We start from the raw sequence: 19,589 nt of genomic DNA, 5'->3' as shown, positions 1-19,589 counted from the left end.
CTGCAATCCAAACTGACTCTTGTGTGTGTGTGCATTTGCTAGCTCTATTTAAAAGGAATAATAAGATTAACATCAACTTCTGTGGTTCCTCAATATCTTTTCTAAATCTCAATAATACAATGAGGGCTTTCAACAGCACTCTATACTTACTTATACCACCCAATGGCATATTCATATTTTATAACCTTATGATCCCACCACATATGCAAATCACTAGTATTATCAACACTGCATTCTCCAACAGGGCAGTCTTTAATCTGAAAACTTCAAATTCACAATAACTATCATGCTATAAAAGCACACAGGTTTGTTCCTAAACACTAATCACAATTGCCTGAGTGCAACTATGTGGAAAAACAGGGAAGACCTTGCAAGGCACCCAAATGGACTTCAGCTGTGCTTTTCTATGATTTAAGGAAGAGATGTTTATTTCTGAACAAACATGATAGTATCCCTTTATGAGAAATCAAGTACAGCACACTCAGCTCCTTGAAGGAAGCTTGAATTGGAGCTCTTTGCAAACCCAGTTTTGTTTTTACCACGATGAATAATTTTGTGTCATCCATACCCACTTGGCTCTAACTCTAGGTCAGGGGTCCCCAGACTATGGCCCGGGGGCCGGATACAGCCCGCGAGGCTCATTTATCCGGCCCCCGGCAACCCCCGCTGCCCGCTCTTATTGGCGCAGCGCAGCTGCCCACTTCCAGGTCACCGGGAGCGTCGGAAATAGCTTGTGCTCATGCACTAGTGTCATTTCTGGCACACTTCCGGGTTGGAAGAGGCCATGCACATGCGCACAAGCTATTTCTGATGCTCCCGGCGACCTGGAAGTATGCCGGAAATAGTGTATGGGCACGCACTCCCACACGCTTCGGCCCGCCGCACAATTCGGCACCCAAGGCCAGGTAAGTCTGGGGGGCCCTGCTCTAGGTCATTGATGAACAAGTTTAAAACCACTGTCCCAAAATAGAATGTGTGGATCCTCCTTTTACATCCCTCCATTGTGAGGGACTGTTAATTTATTCCTACTCTTCAGTTGTTGTTTTACAGTTATTAGCGATCCATAACATGCCTTATTCTCTTATGCCATGACTGCTCACATTACTCAGCAGCATTTATTGAATGACTTTTTCAAAAGTTTTTGAAAGTCCAGTGTACTGAATCATCCCTATATATGTACTTGTTGACACTCACAGAGAGGTAGACAGGTTTTTGCAGAGGACATGCTGACTCTTCTTTAGCAACACTTGAGCCCTTCCAAAAATAATATTGGACTGGCTACTATAGCCAATTTCAGCACAAAGTTACAGTGGCCACTATGCTCCTGCCCAGTTGTTGCTGCAACACTACCCACAGCTAAGATATGGTTTAGTTTAACATGACATGCAAACCTAGGTTCATGGTTTGTATTGTTTCCAACATACAATGGTATGCCCTTGGTTTACCGCTGATGATTTACTGGGAGCAAGATAAACCATGACCCCAAGTTTGCACATAATGCTAAGCCAAGTCATAGCTTAGCTCTGCATTGTGTGGTAGCAGCAACACTGGGGAAGAAAAGTGGAAATATAGCTGCATGTTTGCGCATTCTCAATAAGCCATGTTCATCTTAGTGTTATGTGCAAATGAGGCCACACTAATCTTCCAGAGCTCGAATATATGGTGTCAGGGTTTGTTGTGACTACTCTTGAGTAACGACCGTCCACATGCTTGTCTTTCAGACATTTTTATTGGTGCACATTATTTACAGTGTAACGGATTGCTCATTTCATGTCTACCCGCTCGAGTCAGATTCCTGCACTACCCCCTTCCGCGTTCGGGACCAGCATAAAAGCCTCGGAACTGAGAAGCGCCTCCCTTTCCTCCTCCTTCTCAATTCTGGCTTCGGAGGGACGGGTCTTCTGTCTGACCTATTCCTGTCCACTCTTTCCGCCTCCCTCTCTTCCTGCCTATGGAGCAGGGGCTCTTTGATGTTGCCAGAGCCCTGGCACTCCCTCTCCGTTTCCTGACTCACCCCTTCAGACCCCTCGCTCTCATGACTGCTTGGAGACGGTCTGCTTCTGATGAGGGGGGAGGGTTTTCTATAATCCCTCCCGCTTACATATGGGTTGCAAAATAACTTACAATTCAAAAAGAAAAATCAGCTGTCAAGAACAAACTTAACATTGCCACAGTTATGCAAACTACTATTATTTCATAACTCCAAGAAAAACCACACTTTGTTTGCAATTTGTAATGCAGAAGGCTATCATTTTATATTCTGACAGTCTCAGCTTAGATGAGTCTTTAAAGGGCACAACCAATGTAGTAGATTTCAGAACTCTGCTGTGGATAAATTTACAGATATTTGCCAATTGTCAGCACATATTTCAATCTAATGAGGAAAGTGGGGCTGCTTCTTTCATTCACACTGGAAGCATTGGTTGCGGGTGGGGGGCAGCAGCAGCAAGTTCTTAATATTTTACAAGTAGCTCCAAAGTGCAGTGTAATGTTAGAGATCAGATTTTGGTTTCAGCTGGCTACCTAGGCAGGCCAAAATATGTGGGCCTCTGCCTTGTGTTTCCTCAACAAAAGTTTTTATCTCTCGCCTCCAATAATACATGGCAACCATCTTTTGAAACTGAAGTATTTTCAAAGGCTGGTTGTGGTATGGGATAGAGATCTGTCAATTCAAAAGGAAAACATCAAAAGTTCCACTGAGCATGCCAAGCTATTGGACCCCATCTAAAGTACACTTTGGGCACCCCAGCAAACCAATTTAGTCAGAGCACTGCCTACACTATTTTTTTCTGTGCATTTGATCAACATGCACCTACAGTATTTTCCAAGCAGGGGATTAAAATACTTTTAAAAGGCACTATTGCTATAGCACTGTAGGGGAGACTCTGAAGAGAGGAGGGAGGCATTTTATGAAGATTAATACAGGCTCATTTTTGAATAAAGCAAGTTAAGAAGTTTCCCTTTGGGATTCTTAGCAAATTGCAATCCGATCTCTCTCTGCATTATGATCTCTCTTTACATTATGCTTCTAAACTCAAACATCTGAAATTTAACAAACTATAAACATGGTATTCAAGGGCTTCAATTGGTTCATATACTTGTACCACTGTTGTATTTATTTAGCATATAATCTCACAAAGTTTTTTTCTTTTTTTAAAGCCAAACACAACTCTTACCTATTTGTTCCATCCAGATTTGATTTGTGAATGAAGTTCAGTTTAGCATCTGCCCAATAGAGCTTCTGTTCTTCATAATCCAAGGTCAATCCATTGGGCCAATAAATATCTGTGTGGATTATAATGGAGCGGCTGGAGCCATCCATCCCAGCGCGCTCTATCTTGGGCGCTTCTCCCCAGTCTGTCCAGTACATGAACCTATGGTTTTTTTTTTAAAGGAAACCAGATACAGTATTAGGCACATTTTCACCATACCCTTCAAGACCTTCTTCCATTCAACAGGAGGAACAAATAATAATTAATACTCAGATTATGTCAATTCTCTTTCACCCTGAGCTATAGTATAGACTTGCCAGAACCCACCATCATGGTCTCCACTTCATGGGCACTCCCACACCATCAGGGAGGCTTTGGCAGCAGGCAGCAGAATGGCAAGGAGGCAAAATAGGATGCACCAAACATGGTCCTATGAATATGAAACTAAGGTAGCGGTTTCTGCATACTCAAGTTACCTGCTAGGAATTCAGAAGTATAGTTATAAATGTTAAGAAAGAAACCGGCAAACAGGCAACTATGCTCTTGGTCTTAGTGGCTGGAGTGCTGAGAGCAAACAAATATCTTAGCAACAACACTTTCCCGTATATTTCCATGACTAAAAAGGGAGAGACTTGGAGGCTTGCTTTTTTCTTTTTAAAATAAAAGCTGAAGGTTCCTGAAAAACATTTTGCCACAGCCGCTCCCCGATTGGAATTAAGATTAGATAATTGATTCTACGATTTGTTAAAATTCACTATGTCTTCCAACATCAGGAACACTAAGAAAGTGCTTTTTCATATACCTCAGTGGGGACTTTTTCAGACTTCATATGCCAGACATAAATGGCACAAAGTGCTCTCCACACGTAGGCTATTAGAAACATGCACAGCATCACACAGTGCAAATCATTCTAGCTTGAACAATATCCTAGGCAGCAGTGCAAAACAATAATGAGTCATCACTTGTATGTTCTACCTTATATTAATTAATATTCTGCCTTTTCTTAATGAGAAAGTGGCAGTCTCTTGGAAATACAGCTAATCTCTTCGGGCATTATATTCTATATATTTTAAAGATACACTTTAAAATGCAATCAATGTGGGATACACACAGCAAATGAATTTGCATTTATTTTGTATCATACATATACTGTACAGTGGTACCTCGGTTTATGAACACAATTGGTTCCGGAAGTCTGTTCATAAACCGAAGCAAACTTTCCCATTGAAAGTAATGGAAAGTGGATTAATCCGTTCCAGACGATGAAAAACACCCCCTAAAGCAGCAATTTTACACGAATTTTACTGTCTAACAAGACCATTGATACATAAAATGAAGGCAATAATTAATGTAAAGGTAAGGGGACCCCTGACCATTAGGTCCAGTCATGACCAACTCTGGGGTTGCGGCGCTCATCTCGCATTATTGGCCGAGGGAGCCAGCGTACAGCTTCCGGGTCATGTGGCCAGCATGACTGCGGCCGCTTCTGGAGAACCAGAGCAGCGCACGGAAACACTGTTTACCTTCCCGCCGGAGTGGTACCTATTTATCTACTTGCACTTTGAGGTGCTTTCGAACTGCTAGGTTGGCAGGAGCTGGGACCAAGCAACGGGAGCTCACCCCGTCACAGGGATTCGAACCACCGACCTTCTGATCAGCAAGCCCTAGGCTCTGTGGTTTAACCCACAGCACCACCTGGGTCCCTTAATAATTAATGTACTGTAATATAAAATAAATAAGATGGTACAGTATTGTTAAAAAAATAAAAAATAAAAATTCTTACTTGTACTCGCGGAGCCATCATGGGAGTGCTTCCGTGACTGGGGCACAGCCTCGGAAGCGCTCCCATAGCTCCGGGAAGAGAGATGATTCTTCTTCACCTGGGGCTTCACCTCCTCCCTGCCCGCTTTCCTGCAGCTGTGATGGGGACGGCGGGGTGGACTGCTCTGGGAAAGGGCTCGCCACCGTGCCTGAGAGACTGAGCGCAAGGCACGGCGGCGAGCCCTTTCCCAGAGCAGTCCACCCCGCCGTCCCCATCACAGCTGCGGGAAAGGGCTCGTCGCTGTGCCCGAGAGACTGAGCGCAAGGCGCTGAGTCTCTCAGGCACGGCGGCGAGCCCTTTCCCGGAGCAGTCCACCCCGCCGTCCCCATCGCAGCTGCAGGAAAGCGGGCAGGGTGGAGGGGAAGCTCCTCGGCTGGGCCCAGGCAAGCTTGCGAAGCGCTCCCATGGCTCCGCAAAGGCCTGGCCTCCGGGAGGCATCAGAAACCTCGGAAACCTTGGTTTACTCATTTCCGGTCTACAATCGTTCGTAAACTGAAAATTCATAAACCGAGGTGTTCGTAAACCGAGGTTCCACTGTACAGTCGTACCTTGATTTACGAATGCCTCGACTTCTGAAGGTTTCGATTTACAAAGTCGGCAAACCCAGAAGTATTTTCGCCCTGCGTGCGTTCTACGCCTGCACAGAAGCGGCGCACACGGTCTGCACATGCGCAAAGAGCAAAATCGTGCTTCGCACATGTGCAAAATGACACGACATCCAAAGGTTTCGACTTACGAAGAGCGCCGTGGAACGGATCGCCTTCGTAAGTCGAAGTACCACTGTACATTTGTCAAAGAGCACTGAGTTCCTTCCACTCCCCATTAAGTGGGAAGCTCTGGAAAGGTGCTGGAACAAGGAAGGCGTATAACAGGTAGCAAAATAAAGGATGTGGCTTTTATGTAAGCAAAGAGCAAGGGATCCTGTGCATTGATAGCTATCACTAAGCAGCCATCAACTTTTGTAATACCGTATTAAATACACATTGCATCCAAAAGGTTAAAAACAAATTGAAAACACATCTACATTGGTACCTCTAGTTGTGTTCCGCTCTTGTTACGGACTTTCAGCTTATGAATACGGCAAACCTGGAAGTGTTTCATTCCGGGTTCACCACGCGCACATGCGCAGAAGTGATCCGTGCACTTCGCGCATGTGCAAAAGCGCTCGATTGTACCACACATATGCGCAGAAGAGGCGCTCTACTTGTGGACTTTTTGGGGTGCAAACGGCACCCCGAAATGGATTAACTACGCAACTAGAGGTACCACTGTACAATGCAAGCACTTATCACATGTAGCCAATGGTCTTCATGTAAGTCAGGGGTGTCCAACTGGTCGATTCCTGGGAGGCTTGAGTTTGCATGGGAAAAAGAGGATCCAGCCCTGCCCTCCATTCGCAGCACATGGTTGCTAGAATGGAAGACAGAGTTTTCACTGTGAGGCTGCTTGTTTCCTGATTGATCTTTTGGTGAGCAACTTCTTCCTTATCTCCCTAAAGAAACAACTTTGACCCAAACCCCTAAAAAGCTCAACAACTTTGTCTTTCCTCCCTAAAAAAAAAAAAGCTCAACAACTTTGACCTGAACCCCCCAGATCACTGCCAGTTTTTTATTCTCTGAGTAGATCACAGTCTCTTGTGAGTTGGACGTCCCTGATGTAAGTTACTCACCAGCTTTCTCAGTGAGAATGAACACCACCTACTTATGCATACAAAGTAAGAGTTCAGAGATATGACAAATGGGAAATAAAAACCCACAGCTCCTATTATTTATCACACAAGCGGTTTCATTTGCAAGACCCATTTGAACAAGGGAAATAAGGAAAATCTTTATCAAGCTAGGACTAGAGGAAGGGTAATAAATAAGTGTTCCTTCAATCTTATAAAACAAACAGGCAGAAGTTCTGTGTTTTTTATGGAAAGAGGAAAGGGCATACAGATAAAATTCTATTGATAGGCTATTTTTAAAAATAACTTTGTTTTTAAACATATCCAAAAATAAACCTTGAAAATTTTGTTCCCTGCTATTTTAAGTTTACATTCAGTGGGTTTTTTTTAAAGATGCACACAAACACTTATCTGTAAATAATTCATTGCAAGATGTCAATTTTCATTCATATCGCATGTCAACACAACGAACTTGACTCAAAGAGTGGGGGGATGCAAATGTCTTTCAGCAGTTATCATGTAATGGAGACAAAATTATGTATTCAACTTATAAATGTGTTATAACTAACACATATATGTTACACCAGTGTTGAAATATCTGCACTGGCTGGCTATTAGCTCCCAAGGGATGTTGAAGGTTTTGCTGTAATTTAAAGCCCAATACAATACAAGCAGCACGCACGGTGCCCTTGCAACAAATTGTATGTAGGAAGCACTACACGGTCACTAAAGGTACGTATAGGGGAACACAGATCACGCATCCGCAATAAAGTGATGGAAGCTCCTCTTACACCTCATTTTTTACAAATGAAGCATAGTGACTCTGATCTAATTTTTTTTTGGCATTTGGCAGTATACACCCAAGAAATACCACAAGCAGGACATTTTAAAAATATTGAGACAACAAGAAAATAAATTGATTTTTATGTTTAAGACACTACAACCGGACGGTTTAAATTCAGATCTTGACCTTTCTGTATTCATTTAAACTAACACACCAGCAGTATAACATACAGAAATTATAAAGATACTGTTATTAGCATTCACATTCTTCTGGCCCCCTCTAATTGTCATCCCTAATTACTATCACCTGTGAACCAACCTTTTGTATATGTGTGCTCTAAACACAGGATTTTTGCTTAGTCAATTACATGCTCAAACTAAAAAAAACTCTGAATAAATGAAAGTATTTCTTTATATGTTCTTCATATGTACATGTATTTTAGAAATTGTACTACTGTATTAGTCTAAATAATAATTAGAATTTGATTTATATCATCAGTGAATATGTAAATGTATCAAAGCCGCATGAGAGAACCTTTTGAAATAAGAACTTGAGCATTGTGGCCTAAGCCAAGATAAGTGGTTTCATACGAACTGTAAGTACTGCCTTTGGTATTTGTTTGTTTATATGTACAATAGTAATTTAGTTCGAATACTAATAAGACCTGGTTTATACCACCAGTGAATGTATTAAACATAACAGAAAGTAGAAGGAGAAACTACTGAAGAAGCCCGTCATATGGGCGGAACATGTGAAAAACGCCGGCAGCCTGTCTATCATTGACACTTCGTTCGACCTGCTGCCACTTTGCTGACCGCTACGTAGCCTCAAAGACCATAAAGACTGGCCAGTATGAAATGTGTGCATACTTTTGCACACTTCCTCAAATCCTTTTCAGTGTATAGGGACTCCTTGGCAGACTAATAAAAAAGGAAAATGTTCCATGACATTGGTCAAGATGCGAGTTGCTTTCCATGTATGTTTTTAATTAGTTGGTTAGACATCTTAATTACTGAGCTAAGTATTTTTCTTTTGAGAAAAAAGGAACATAGTTTTCAGTGTCTGTCTGCACCAGGGTGGATTTGATTAAAATCAAACAGATTTAAATCATTAGTCAGTAAGACTTGATTTAAATCATAGTTTTCTACATAAAGACTAATTCTTGCTGGTATAACTTTAATATGCAAGTAGATGAAGATTTTTAGAATAACAACTTTTCATATTAGTTTTTTTTATCCCCAGTTTAATAGGTTAATCATTCATATCATTCATGATATCATTCATGATCTCCTGCAATGATTTTGCAAAGTTTTTTTGCAGATAAAGTCGCTCAGATTCAGAGGGAGGTAGACTCCACCGTGGGAGCAAGGCCGGGGCAGGGGAGTGCTGGAGGTCTGTCTAGTCCAGTTGCGTGGGATCAATTCCAATCTGTTACCTCCGAGGATGTGGACAGGCTGCTTGGACGAGTGAAACCAACCACCTGTCTCCTTGATCCTTGCCCATCCTGGCTTATAAAAGCTAGCCGGGAAGGGCTGGGCGATGAGCTCTGCGGGTTGGTGAATGCTTCTCTCCGTGAGGGAGCCTTCCCAGACCCGCTGAAAGAGGCAGTTATTAAACCGCTTCTTAAAAAACCATCTTTAGATGCGGCCAATATGGCCAACTATCGCCCAGTCTCAAATATTCCATTCTTGGGCAAGGTGATTGAGCGAGTGGTTGCTGAACAACTCCAGGCACGCCTGGAAGAAGCGGACCATTTGGATCCCTTCCAGTTGGGATTCAGGCCTCATCATGGCACTGAAACTGCCTTGGTCGCACTGGTCAATGATCTCTGGCGGGCTAGGGACAAAGGTGAGAGCTGTTTCCTAGTTCTGCTGGATCTCTCAGCGGCTTTTGACACCATCGACCATAACATCCTTCTGGACAGTCTAGAGGGGTTGGGAGCTGGGGGCACTGTTATACAGTGGTTCCGATCTTTCCTCCTGGGCCGTGTTCAGAAAGTGGGGGGGGATGAGTGCTCAGACCCCTGGGCTCTCACTTGTGGGGTGCCTCAGGGTTCTGTCCTCTCCCCCATGCTTTTTAACATCTACATGAAGCTGCTGGGAGAGATCATCAGGGGGTTTGGACTGGGTGTTCATCAGTATGCGGATGACACCCAGCCCTACCTCTCTTTTAAATCAGAACCAGTGAAGGCGGTAAAGGTCCTGTGTGAGTGTCTGGAGGCGGTTGGAGGTTGGATGGCGGCTAACAGATTGAGGTTGACTCCTGACAAGACATTAGTACTGTTTGTGAGGGACAGGAGGCGGGCAGGTGTGGAGGACTCCCTGGTGCTGAATGGGGTAACTGTGCCCCTGAAGGACCAGGTGTGCAGCCTGGGAGTCATTCTGGACTCACAGCTGTCCATGGAGACGCAGGTCAATTCTGTGTCCAGGGCAGCTGTTTATCAGCTCCATCTGGTACGCAGGCTGAAACCCTACCTGCCCGCAGACTGTCTTGCCAGAGTGGTGCATGCTCTAGTTATCTCTCTCTTGGACTAGTGCAATGCGCTCTATGTGTGGCTACCTTTGAAGGTGACTCGGAAACTACAACTAATCCAGAATGCGGCAGCTAGACTGGTGACTGGGAGCGGCCGCCGAGACCACATAACGCCGGTCTTGAAAGATCTACATTGGCTCCCAGTACGTTTCCAAGCACAATTCAAAGTGTTGGTGCTGACCTTTAGAGCCCTAAACGGCCTCGGTCCAGTATACCTGAAGGAGTGTCTCCACCTCCGTCATTCTGCCCGGACACTGAGGTCCAGCACCGAGGGCCTTCTGGCGGTTCCCTCATTGCGAGAAGCCAAGTTGCAGGGAACCTTCTCGGTAGTGGCGCCCGGCCTGTGGAACGCCCTCCCATCAGATGTCAAAGAGAAAAACAACTACCAGACTTTAGATCAGCAAAATTGGTATAGTAATGCCTTTGTTAGGAAGAATATCTGCAGTCAAAATGAATGCTTTGCCCATGATGATCTTCTTATTTCAAACACTGCTAGTGATAAAAAACCCAGAATGTTTCAAACAGCAGAAAAAAGATGTGGCAAACTTCATCTGGCAGGGGAGAAACCCCCACATTAATTATAAAAATCTGACAGACGTAAGAGAAAGAGATGTTTTTGCCCTTCCTGACCTCAGACTTTATTATGAGGCAGTGTGCTTCTGCCGGATGAAAGAATGGATACCAACACTTTAGACCTAGAAGGTTTTGATCTATGCTTTGGATGGCATGCAAAGCTGCATTATGACAAATCAAGGGTGCACAAACATTTCCAAAACCATGTCATAGGAAGAAGTATATACATGGTTTGGCAGAGACACAAAGATCTTTTAGAGAGAGAAACCTCAAGATGGATATCACCAACTGAGGTCTCAGTTGAAAAGGTTGAACATAGATGAGAAGGAGAAGTTTGCCTGAAAAAAGAGAACAGATTTAGGATCATACAGTAGATTGCTTTCAGTATTTTCAGGGGAACGAGTTATTTAAAAGAGATAGTAAGGAAAAAGGATTTGCGGAAATGAGTTCAGAATTTGAAAAGTTGTAAGAGGAAAGGATAATTAATTAATCTTGAAAATTTATAAACTTCTACTGGAGTGAGAGACCAAAGCTGAGATGGTAAAGCCAACAATGACAAAATGGGCCATAGATATTGGTTACAACATGAAATGGTCGACATGGGGAAAAATAGAGGGGGGACTATGTATTTTTCTACCTGTTATCTTATTAAGGGAAACTGACAAATGATGATGTACAGGTGGTACTTGACACCCAGGAAATTAGTGAAAATGTATTTAAAAGGGTCTAATTTATGCTGGAAGTGCCACAAGGTGGAGGGAACCCTGATCCATATGTGGTGGTCATGTAAATATGCTAGAGAGTACAGTCGTACCTTGGTTGTCGAACATCTTGGTACTTGTCTGTTTTGGCTCCTGAACGCAGCAAACCCAGAAGTGAATGTTCTTGTTTGAGAATGTTATTTGGAAGCCGAACGTCCGATGTGGCTTCTGTGGCTTCTGACTGAGTGCAGGAAGCTCTTGCAGCTAATTGGAAGCCACACCTTTGTTTTTGAACATTTTTGGAAGTCAAATGGACTTTCGGAACGGATGCCATTCGACATTGGGAAATGTTCCATACACAATTAAAAAAGATTCTAAAACTCACATTTCCCAAAAGACCAAAGGCCTTTCTATTAGGGATAATAGGTGATGACATTCCAAAAATGGCACTCAGTATTTGTCTGTACGCAACCGCTGCAGCTAGAATAGTATATGCAAAAAAATGGAAAGAAGGGATACCCACAAAGGAATTTGGCAGAACAAATGGATAGAATACAGTCAAACCTTGGCTGTCAAACGTAATCCATTCCAGAAGCCTGTTCAGCTTCCGAATTGTTCGACAACCAAGGCACAGCTTCTGATTGGTTGCAGGAGCTTCCTGCACTCAAGCAGAAGCCGCGTCGGATGTTTGGCTTCCAAAAAACATTCAAAAACCAGAACACTTATTTCCGGGTATTCAGCGCTGGGGAGCTGAAATGTTCCAAAACGGATGCATTCGGGAGCCGAGGTTTGACTGTACATAGATTAGTAACCATGACCACAAAACTAAGGAATAAGGATGAGTTAAAGATAAGAGGATGTGTTTTGGAGATTATTTTAGAGGATATAATATACAATTTAACCTACAAGTAGGAGTTAACATATGAGCAGCAGATAACATCAAAAAAGGAAGACTTGAAATGATAACGGGTGAAATATCAGGATATGCAACAGATCAAGATTTCCCTAGAGAGGATTGGGAAGTCTTAGGAAAACAGACAAATGACGGATACTGTACAATGTGTGTATAAAGCTGTTAAAATTGCATTAATAAGTTTTATTAAAAAACAAATCGATATGGCTAACTTGACCCAACAACCCTTCCCCCCAAACAAAGCTCACTGCAGCCAACCAAAGACAAGCAATCACGCCCTAGTCCCCCACCCCACCTCACTCACTACTAAGGAAATATAACAAATAGAAAGAGAACCTACCCCAGTGACAGTGACACAAACCCCCACACAGACACAGTAAAATAGTTTTCCACCCATCACCCCCTTTTCTCCCCAACTATATACTGCATATAACACTAATGTCTCACAACAAATGGAATTCATCTGTAGAAAACAGAACCTGAAAAAAGAAACAATGCACATATTTTGTAAACTAAGAAAATCTTAAATAAGAAAAGTGTTCAGGGCAGTAGCGCGATAACCACTGCCCTTGCTCTCCTGCAGTGGAGATTCATTTCATTTGCAAATGAGGCAACTGCAACTCTCAACTTGGTCAATAGATGCCACTCGAGTTGCAAAAAACGACTGGCAACCAGTTAATTTCGAATGCTGCCCCTGAGCTGAGGGTGATGAAAGAATTGCTCAGACAGCTACAGTGCTAGTGATGAAAAAATCCATTCCAAATCGGATCGGTCAGAGTTAGAGCTCAATGTCAAGCCTACCAAGTAGAAGTGGTGATGGGAAAGAGGACCTTCTTTGGCGCCTCTATTGCATCTGTGGAAAGCAGTATCAGGAGACTCTTTCATGTGGCTTGTAGTCCAACAGAACTATCTTCCATGTTGGGGTCTGGCGAGGACCCCAAGATCTCCTACCGGTACCATGATTTTGCAAATAGTTGTTCAGATACAGAAAGAGATGGACTCCACCGTGGTAGAAGGGTCTGGTCCTTCTGTTTCAAGTGTATCTGAAGAAGTGTGCATGCACACAAAAGCTCATACCAAAATAAAAACTTAGTTGGTCTTTAAGGTGCTACTGAAGGAATTTTTTTATTTTGATTCGACTCAGACCAACACGGCTACCTACCTGTAACTAGCAAACTGGAGGTTAAACTAACCCCTTTCCAGCCCTCGGAGCGAGGAGCACAGGGAGTGTTCGTCTGACACACCTACACACTGCAGCCGACACACTAACATGCTGTGGCACACAGTTTGGAAAGCTCTGCCTTAGACAAACAATCAACAATCCTTCATTAGTTTCTCATTATAGAAGTAGATAGTTCCTTGTTTCTGTTAAACATTTCTCTAAGTTCATTAAAAAGTAGTGGCAATCTACCTCTAAGGATTCAAACCATTCTTTGAATAGTTAATTTGTCTGGAGCAAGGGTAGCCAATGCGGTGCCCTCCTACTATAAGCTCTATATTTCCATAACCCTGGCCATGCTGGTTGATAGGAGTTTACAGTAGTAGTAGTAGTAGTAATAATAATAATAATAATAATAATAATAATAATAATAATAATAATTTATTATTTATACCTGACCCATCTGGCTGGGTTTCCCCAGCCACTCTGGGTAGCTTCCAACAAAATATTAAAAGACAATGGGACCTCGGGTTACAAACTTAATTCGTTCTGGATTATACATATACCAGTAGTAGCACCTTGAACTCAGCCTAGTACATAACTGGAAGCCAGTGCAAATCTCTAAGCACACACACAATATACTGCCAGACAGTGGGGAGTCCAGCAACATCTGTAGGGCACCATGTTGCATACCTGTGGTCCAGAGCTCACATTTATATGAGCTATTAGTTTACGTGCAATTACATCAGCTTATATTCTTTCTTGAATTCCTTTGTCAAATTTAGATTCTGCTTTTGCATTTGTTACATTATAAATGGTCATTTGTAGTGATGTATGGAAGTGAGAGCTGGACCATAAAGAAGGCTGATCACCGAAGAATTGATGCTTTTGAATTATGGTGCTGGAGGAGACTCTTGAGAGTCCCATGGACTGCAAGAAGATCAAACCTATCCATTCTTAAGGAAATCAGCCCTGAGTGCTCACTGGAAGGACAGATCCTGAAGCTGAGGCTCCAATACTTTGGCCACCTCATGAGAAGAGAAGAATCCTTGGAAAAGACCCTGATGTTGGGAAAGATGGAGGGCACTAGGAGAAGGGGACGACAGAGGACAAGATGGTTGGACAGTGTTCTCGAAGCTACCAACATGAGTTTGACCAAACTGCGGGAGGCAGTGGAAGACAGGAGTGCCTGGCGTGCTATGGTCCATGGGGTCACGAAGAGTCGGACACGACTAAACGACTAAACGACAACAACAAAATGGTCATTTGATTTCATTGTGCTAAAAACAATAATTTTCCACCAGAGTTCTTAAGGCCACAAAGAAAACTGTGACACAGCAATGAGGTGGGAAGGAGAGGGTGAGGCTGCAATCAAAGGTATTAAATGAATGAATACTAACATATTTAGTCTGAACAACTGATCTTCTTAGTTTGTTTGATAACTGAACAGCTTTTCAGGACACAAACAGAAGTTCAGAAAGAGAACATCCTGCAAGAAAGGTTCACCTAGTAATAAGCACCATTACACTGCAACTGGAATAATAATATAGCTATACCAGTAGCATTTGGCAGCTAATGCTGCGGCAAAATGAATTTTGATTTGTGCTCTTTTTCTAGGAACTTCTACCAAGCTAGCAAAAGGTACCCCACACTCAACCAAGAGTTTTAAAAGACAATAAAACTTACCCTCTTGCAGGATCTAAGGCAATTGCCCTGGGTTGATCCAATTCTTGCCAGAATAAAACTTTTCGCAAAGATCCATCTAAATTGGAAACTTCAATCCGGTTTGTTTCAGAATCCGTCCAGTATAGTTTTTCGCCTAGCCAATCACAAGCTAGCCCATCAGGTGATAAAAGCCCAGAAATAACCACATTTTGCACACTCCCCGATTGGTTGAATTCTGTTCGCTTAATGGCTTCTTCGCTTACATCACTCCAATATATCAAGCTGTGGATGAATACAAAGTCCACAGCAGCTGCATCCTCCAAGCCACCCACCACAACTGTAGCATTCTCATTCACCTGTGCAGCGTCTACCAGTCGCAAGTCACGCCGATTTGCATATAGCAACAGAGGAGAACCTATGAAAGAGAAAAGCATTAAGCTGGGCTATGCACAAATTAAGGATTCAACATACATCAATTCACAACATGAAGTAATTGGCAAGTTAATATCTAATTTTTATTTAAAAACTTCCAGTGTTATCACCTTTCTAAAAAATATAAGGGATTTGAAATCACAGATGATCGTGATCATAATTGCAACAACACTGTAAGAGCTTTGCAAGTAAGAATGGATATAGTCTTTCTCCTCCATTCATAAGGTAAGAACACAGGAGACACACAATTAAGCTGACCAGCCCTGGGGTCTGGACAACAAGACAAAAAGCACTTCTTCACACCGCACATCATTAAATGATAGATTGTTCTGCCACAAATAGTAAAAATGTGCACTGGCTTAGATTGTTTTTGATAAATTCACAGAGAATAGATCTGTCAAAGGCACATTGCAAAAATCCAACCTGAAAATTATCTGTGCATGGAAGGAGTCAAAGTGGATCACAGTTCTTCATTGCTCTCAGCAGTGCTATTTTTCTAGAAGAGATACTCACTATGAACGCCTCCCTTGTTCTCTTATAATGGCAATGGAGGCACCACACTCATCCAGTTTCAATAACCATGGTTTAAGCAGTGGGAGAATCTCTTAACATGACTAGTAAATTGTGGTTTGTTTGAAAGCAGCCCAGATATCAAACCAAGATTATTTTTCTCAGAAGAATCCTACATGCAATAGATTCTGGGAAATAAAAATGGAAGCTGGGCCACCGAGAAGCAAGCTGTGCTGTTGCTGCAGAAAAGAGCTGCAGCTGACAGTGAAGGTTATCTCAAACAACTCTGACACTTGCCCTGTTTGCATGGCACGATTTTATGTCAGTAATTGCTTTTAGGTTTTGCTACAATTCTAACCTTTACAGATTTGAGTTGCATTGTGCTCATTTTTTATGCTAATAATTAATTTTATGAAACTACATATGTCAAAAAGTAGGGGGGAAATTCATGGAAAAATATTGTACTTGGACATTTTCCAACACATATCACTAGAGAAGTGTGGCAAGAGGGAAAAGGAGTTAAAAAGAAAGGATAAGGACACAAAACCATATGTGGTTGGGACAATATCATGTGGGGCGGGAATTACCACATGAGGGAAAGAACAATGATTACAGACTGGCAATTACTGGCCACCAGGGTGGATAAAAATCAATGATTTTTTTAAAAAAATTTAAAAAAATCGGATTTTTTTGATTTAAATCAGATTTTTTTGATTTAAATTGGATTTTTTTTAAATAAAATGCTTTTTGAGGAAAATATATTACCACCCAAAGGTTATTCCATCATGAAATATAGATTAGTTTTTTTATTATGTAGAATAAGGTTGTATATGTTTAATTTTGGGGGTAAATGAATTCCATTAATCCATTCACAATGTCATGCTCTTCCAGAGGTTTTTGTAAGATTATTGGGCAGTTTCTCTGCCTACAAGATATTATGACAGATGCTTGGTTTACTTTTGCAGTACTCAAAACTGAATTTGACTCAACAGAGATCACATGCCTCTTCTTCCCAACAAAAATGTTATAACATGAACAGAGTTGAGAAAAAGACCTTAATCCTATTGTTCTACAAACCTATGAATACAGAAACAACTCCTTCAGTGCAAAGTTTCAAGAAGTTCAGTGAATAGAATAGAAACAATATTTTTCTGATTGTTTGGAGTGGACAGTATTTAAGTTTTTCATGTGTAGGCTGGGTTGACAGTCTAAGTTTCCTAAAATATATATATATTGTTTTTGTTTAGCCAAATTAGTTAACAAACATGGATGTTTGTTTAAGCAAATAACATATGCTGTAATGTTACTGTTTCTGTTGAATAAATCTATTTAAATTGTTATTATTAAGGTAATGATTATTTTTCTCCTTCCTAAGTACAACAGTAAAGTTGTCCAAATATGAATGATTAACCTATTAAAAAACTAATATGAAAAGTTGTTATTCTAAACAACTTGTTGTTGTTAAACAACTTGTTGTTGTTAAACAACTTGTTGTTGTTATTCTAAACAACTTGTTGTAACAAAAGTTGTTATCCCAACCAAGCCTATGAAGAGGCGTGTAGTGGTGATAGGGGATTCCCTACTGAGGGGTACAGAAGCAGTGATCTGTGGGCCTGACAAGATGTCTCGAGAGGTGTGCTGTCTACCTGGGGCCAAGATCAAAGATGTAACAGAACGGCTGCAAGGAATCATAAAACCCACCAACAAATACCCCTTCCTTTTGGTGCATGTGGGAACCAATGACACTGCAAGCCATAGCTTACAGAAGATCAAAAATGATTATGAGGCTCTGGGCAGGAAGTTGAAGCAATTAGATGCACAAATTGTCATCTCTTCTGTCCTCCCAGTTGAACGACATGGCCCAGGGAGAGAGGGGAAAATAGGGGAAGTGAACAACTGGCTTCGCAAATGGTGCAAACAGGAACGGTTTGGATTCCTAGATCACGGTCTGCAGTTTCTTGAAGATGGACTTCTGGCAAGTGATGGACTGCACCTCACAAAAGTTGGGAGGAATGTTTTTGCCACAAAACTCAAAAACCTCACCAGGAGGGCTTTAAACTGACTTATGTGGGGGAGGGAGACAGTGGTCCTGAAGGTAGGAGTCTATCAAATGCTGAAGATGATCATCCAAATGTCAAGGACCAAATGGAGCAAGCAGCATGCAGACCTAGTGGTGGGACGAAAATATCCTTAAATAAGAGACATGGGGGAATGATCAACGGTCTTCAGTGTCTGTATACTAATGCACAGAGCATGGGAAATAAACAAGATGAACTTGAGCTCTTGGTACAGCAAACTAAATATGACATAATAGGCATCACTGAAACCTGGTGGGATGAGTCTCATGACTGGAATGTAGTAATAGAGGGATACAATCTATTTAAGAGAAATAGACCGAACAGGAAAGGAGGAGGAGTAGCTTTATATGTTAGGGATATGTATACCTGTGAAGAGATCCAGGATTTAAAACTTCAAAGCCAAATTGAGAGTATCTGGGTCAAAATTAAGGGAGAGAAAAACAACAGTGATCTCATTGTGGGAGTTTACTATAGATCCCCAAGCCAAACTGAGGACACAGATGATGCCTTCCTGGAACAGATGGCCAAGCATTCCAAAGGAAGTGAGATAGTAGTAATGGGGGATTTCAACTATCCTGATATTTGTTGGATGTCAAACTCAGCCAAGAGCATAAGGTCGAACAGATTCCTCACTGGCCTTGCAGACAACTTCATTGTCCAGAAAGTGGGAGAACCAACAAGAGGATCAGCCATTTTAGATCTGGTCCTAACCAATAGTGATGACTTGGTTAGTGGGGTAGAAGTGGCAGGATCATTAGGTGGGAGTGACCATGCTCTTCTGGAGTTTATTATCCAGCGGAAAGGAGCAACCAAGCATACTAAGGTCCAAATTCTAGACTTTAAGAAAGCCAACTTCAGAAAACTTAGGGAAACGCTGGGTGAAATCCCATGGACAGTAATACTAAAAGGGAAGGGAGTTCATGATGGTTGGGAGTTTGTTAAAAGGGAGATATTAAAAGCACAACTTCAGGCAATACCAATGAGACGGAAACATGGAAGGTGCCTAAAGAAGCCAGGCTGGCTATCTAAAGAACTTTTGACTGAGTTAAGATTTAAAAGGGATATGTACAAAAAATGGAAAAGGGGGGAAATCTCCAGAGAGGAATTCAAACATATAGCCAGCACGTGTAGAGACAAAGTCAGAAAAGCTAAAGCACAGAATGAACTCAGGCTCGCCAGAGAGGTTAAAAGCAACAAAAAGGGCTTTTATGGGTATGTCTGTAGCAAAAGGAAAAACAAGGAAACAGTGGGGTCACTCAGAGGAGAAGATGGTGAAATGCAAACAGGGGACAGAGAAAGGGCAGAACTCCTCAATGCCTTCTTTGCCTCAGTCTTCTCCAATAAAGAAAACAACGCCCGACCTGAAGAATATGGAGCAGATGATTCAGCAGGGGGAACACAGCCCAGAATAAGTAAGGAGGTAGTACAAGAATACTTGGCTAGTTTAGATGTATTCAAGTCTCCAGGGCCAGATGAACTACATCCAAGAGTATTAAAAGAACTGGCAGAGGTGATTTCAGAACCACTGGCAATAATCTTTGA

At 42.1% G+C, this 19,589-nt stretch overlaps 1 protein-coding gene across 3 annotated transcripts in view; it reads right to left on the bottom strand.

Moving 5' to 3' along the window:
• LRP6 (LDL receptor related protein 6) overlaps positions 1-19,589 on the bottom strand; it is a 106,299-nt gene that overhangs the window by 78,029 nt on the left and 8,681 nt on the right. For all 3 annotated transcript variants that reach the window (XM_035102240.3, XM_060275147.2, XM_035102241.3), the window contains exons 2-3: positions 15,049-15,442; positions 3,177-3,374 (exon numbers count right to left, since the gene is read on the bottom strand). In XM_035102240.3, the coding sequence (XP_034958131.3) occupies positions 3,177-3,374; positions 15,049-15,442 (592 nt within the window). The remainder of the gene's footprint in view (positions 1-3,176; positions 3,375-15,048; positions 15,443-19,589) is intronic.

Source organism: Zootoca vivipara, chromosome 5 (assembly GCF_965207765.1).
Source record: "Zootoca vivipara chromosome 5, rZooViv2.hap1.1, whole genome shotgun sequence".
Taxonomy (NCBI): domain Eukaryota; kingdom Metazoa; phylum Chordata; class Lepidosauria; order Squamata; family Lacertidae; genus Zootoca; species Zootoca vivipara.
This window is presented reverse-complemented; position numbering and strand designations above follow the sequence as displayed.